The sequence below is a fragment of the Pygoscelis adeliae genome, unplaced genomic scaffold, assembly GCF_000699105.1.
Source record: "Pygoscelis adeliae isolate BGI_AS28 unplaced genomic scaffold, ASM69910v1 Scaffold1148, whole genome shotgun sequence".
Taxonomy (NCBI): Eukaryota; Metazoa; Chordata; class Aves; order Sphenisciformes; family Spheniscidae; genus Pygoscelis; species Pygoscelis adeliae.
The window spans coordinates 8,040-11,779 of NW_008825385.1; the positions used below are offsets into that span (position 1 = coordinate 8,040).

Here is a 3,740-nt window from a genome sequence, read left to right on the forward strand (position 1 = left end):
CTGCGCCCTCCCTCCGCCCCCTAAAGCCCTGCAGCAGCTTCTCCCGCAGCCTTACCCGAACTGCTCTGTCCTTCCCCTCGGCTGTACTCGCAGATGACGGAGGGGTCGGGGCTCTGCACTGCCAGCCGGGGCACGGCGGAGCCCTCCACGTCCGGCAGGGACGAGGGCTGCCCGTTGGTGTCGATGTAGATGCTGGGGTGGCTCACGCCGGGCTGCAGGTGCATGAAGGACTGCTTGGTCGCGCCGGGGAAGAACAGATCTGCGGGACAGAGAGAATCCAGCCTCAGCCGCTGCGACGACGGCACCGGCGGCTCACGTGCCCCCACGGAAGGGCGGATGGGGCTCCCCAGAAGAAGGGTCCCAAGGGAATCTGCAGGGGGAGCGACGCTGAGGGGGGGACGACAGTTGAACTGAGGCGCAGACGCTCCTCCTGCAAGGCTGGCCGGTGCGATCGCTCGTCCTCAGGACCATCCTGAACTCGCCCAGCCCCGAGGGCACTGGCATCCCCTAAATGTCCCGCAGGACTTCTTCCTCCAGCCCAGAGCTTTTCTGCTTTGCAGCGAGACGGGCGTCTGGTTCAGAGACAGCCCGAGCCTGAACCGAGTGAAACGAGACCCACGCCGCCCACTCGTCGCATGCGAAACCTGACGGGCCGACCTGAAATCAAAGAGCAGAGGCAGGAGCAGGAACAACTCACCCTGGTGACCCCTGGGGACACAACCCCTTTGTGGAAATGAAAGGGCAGGGCGGGTATTTGCCTCCTGGCCAGTAACAAAGCCCAGTTGGGGTGTACCCGTGGGCCCAGCTCAGCACTACTGCAAGACCGATGTCAGGTCTTTCACCAGCATCTTCCCCCCGAGCATCTCTTGGGCATTTGAGCTAAACAGGCATCACCCAAGAGCGGGACCGGCAAGAGGGCTCTGCGCTCTGCGGGAGGCCAAGGCACAGGCTTGCTCTGCCGGCGATGGAGGGTTCAAAGGCACAGCCCCATCGAGAAGGCACGGCCTGCCCAGGGACCCACTGGCTCCCCCTGGCCACGCATGGCACCCGGGAGCGAGACGCTGCGGGAGTACGGTGTGACTTTGGACTGAAGCAGCTGCTCCCGCTCCCTCTGACCTCAGCTAACCACGGGCGACACTGACCCTGAAAGGAACAGGGGAAATAAAATCCCATCCCGTCTTTTACCGGCTGCCTTTAGACGGTATCCAGCAAGGCCAGGCACTGTATGAAATTAAAGAAAGGAAAAAACCAAAAAAAGACCCGCTCCCACAAAGTTTGAGGCGTTCCTGTGGATCCCAGGTCATTTCCACAGCGGATTTTTAATTCCAGCGCACGCAGTTTCCAACCCTGGTGGTTTGCTACTCAGACACGACAGGACCCCGGCCCTGCCGGATGCTGTAGCCCCGACACAAACCGCGTACGAGAGCAAAACCCCAATGTCTCCTTCCATGATCCACGCCACGCTGGCTAGCTCAAAACACAAATGCTCGGCAGACCATGGAGCTCAGGGGGACCGGCCTGGTGACGTTACCAGGCCGGACATCCCTCGGAGAGCACAGGTGGGGACGCAGCACAGGACTCTGCCACTCCAACTCTCCTCTCCCCAGAGAACCACCACGACTGACCTGGGTCCAAGATGATTTCGGGCTCCGGGTGTGTGTGGCCCTGCAAGAAGTTGGAAGCCACCATCTTCTCCAGGGGCGTGAGGCGCGGCTTGTGGAGGGGCCCGCCGGCGCGGTTCATGGGCAGGTGCTTCTTGGAGGTGATCTTTTTCTTGACGTCCAACCGCAGGTCGCGCCACTTGTGCTTGAGGTCGTCGATGGAGCGTTCGGTGTAGCCCAGGAAGTTGACGCGGCTTTGGATTTGGGTCCAGAGCTGCTTCCGCCGCACGGGGTGAGCCCGCAGGGCTTCAGACCCATACAGGGCGCTGAAATGCCGGACCACATTCCAGACCAGCGTCTCAGTCTCGTCATTGGAGAAGTTGGCCTTCCTCTTCCGGCCAGACGCTGGCATCGCCTGCGAGGCTGCGGCAGAGGTGGAAGGGGCACAATTGAACCTCGGTCCCCACTCCTCTCTGTCAGCTCCTGGGGGGAACATGGGGCTGCGGGAGCAAGAGGGAGCCGCGGAGGAGGGAGCCGAAGCAAGAGCCCCCGAGGCATCCATGGCAGGGGAGGCTTGGGCCGGGGAGGATCTAAAGAGCCGCTTCGGCACACCACGCGGCAGGGGGGCACCTCATCCCCTCGCCCCAGCTCGAGAGCACCTGGGAGGGGAGAAAAGGAAAGGGCAGCGGTGGGTGGCGGCAGTGGGGGGGGAGGGGGCCCTCTCCAACCAGAGGCACCCGGGGACCCCAGCCAGCTACCACGGGGGCCGCAGAGAGGGTCATGCTCACGGTGCGTGCACTGGGACCGCGACAGAGGCCGCGGTGAGAGTCACAGCACGCACCTCGGGGCCACGGTGAGCACCTCAGTCACGGCACGCACTTCGGGGCCATGGCAAGTGCCTCAGGGCCACACAGAGGGTGACAAGGAGCACCTCAGGGCCAGGCTGAGGGCGATGGGGAGCGCCTCAAGGCCACAGCGAGGGCCTCGTGGCCACGTTGACAGCAAGGGCGAGTGCCTCCGGGACATGGCCTTGGCAAGCACCCCAGGGCCATGGCAGGAGCCACAGCAACAACTTCAGGGCCATGGCCATCGCCTCTGGGCCACAGTGAGCACCACAGCGAGGGGCTTGGTCATGGTCAGCACCTCAGGTCCACAGCAAGGGTCTTGGTGATGGCAAGCACCTCGGAGCCATGGCAAGGGCTACAGCCATGGTGAAAGCACCAGGGCTGCAGCACAAGGCCTGAGGGCCACGGCGAAGGCCTTGGCCATGGCAAGTACTTTAGGTTCCCAGCAGGAGCCTCAGGGCCATGGCACAGACCTTGGCCATAGTACAGGTCGTGGGGCCATGGCAAAGGCCTTGGCCGTGGTGAGCATCTCAAGGCCATGGTGAAGACCTTGGCTATGATGCAGGCTTTGGCAAGGGTCTTGGCCATGGTGAGACCCTCAGGGCCCCAGTGAGCACCTCAGGTTCCCAGTGAGGACCTTGGGGCCATGGTGAAGTCCTTGGCCATGGCAAGCACCTCAAGGCCATGGCGAAGACGTTAACGAAAGCCTTGGCCACGGTGAACACCTCAAGCTCCCATTGAGGGTGTTGGAGCCATGGCAAAGACCGTGGCCATGGCGAGTGCTTCAAGGTGATGGCGAAGGCCTTGAAGGGCCATGACCAACACGGTGAACACCTCAAGCTCCCAGTGAGGGTCTCAGGATTATAGCGAAAACCATGGCCATGGCGAGCACGTCAAGGCCACGGTGAAAGCCTTGGCCATGGTGAACACCTCAAGCTCTCACAACGGCCTTCAGGCCATAGCAACGACCAAGACCATGGCAAGTGCTTCAAGGCCATGGTGAAGACCTTGGCAAAGGCCTTGGCCACGGCGAACACCTCAAGCTCCCGGTGAGGGCCTTGGGGCCATGGCGAAGACGAAGGCCATGGTGAGTGCTTCAAGGCCACGGTGAAGACCGTGGCGAAGGCCTTGGCCATGGCGAACACCTCAAGCTCCCGCTGAGTGCCTTAAGACCCTGGCAAAGACCGTGGCCACGGTGCAGGTCTTCTGCCCGTGGCAAAGCCCCCGGCCACGGTGAGCACCTCGGCAAGGCTCTCGGCCATGGCGCACCCCAAGCGCCACGACACAGGCCTTG

The 3,740-nt window shown here is 62.8% G+C and overlaps 1 protein-coding gene across 1 annotated transcript; it reads right to left on the minus strand.

Annotated features, from left to right (window-relative positions):
* Positions 1–55: 55 nt before the first annotated feature.
* LOC103922282 (myb-related transcription factor, partner of profilin-like) lies at positions 56–3,582 on the minus strand (the record flags this gene model as incomplete). Its single annotated transcript, XM_009330389.1, has 3 exons — positions 3,390–3,582; positions 1,626–2,024; positions 56–259 (listed from the first exon to the last, which is right to left on the minus strand). Coding segments are annotated over exons 1-3 (796 nt in total), but the record flags the coding sequence as incomplete, so codon positions are not given.
* Positions 3,583–3,740: the final 158 nt, after the last annotated feature.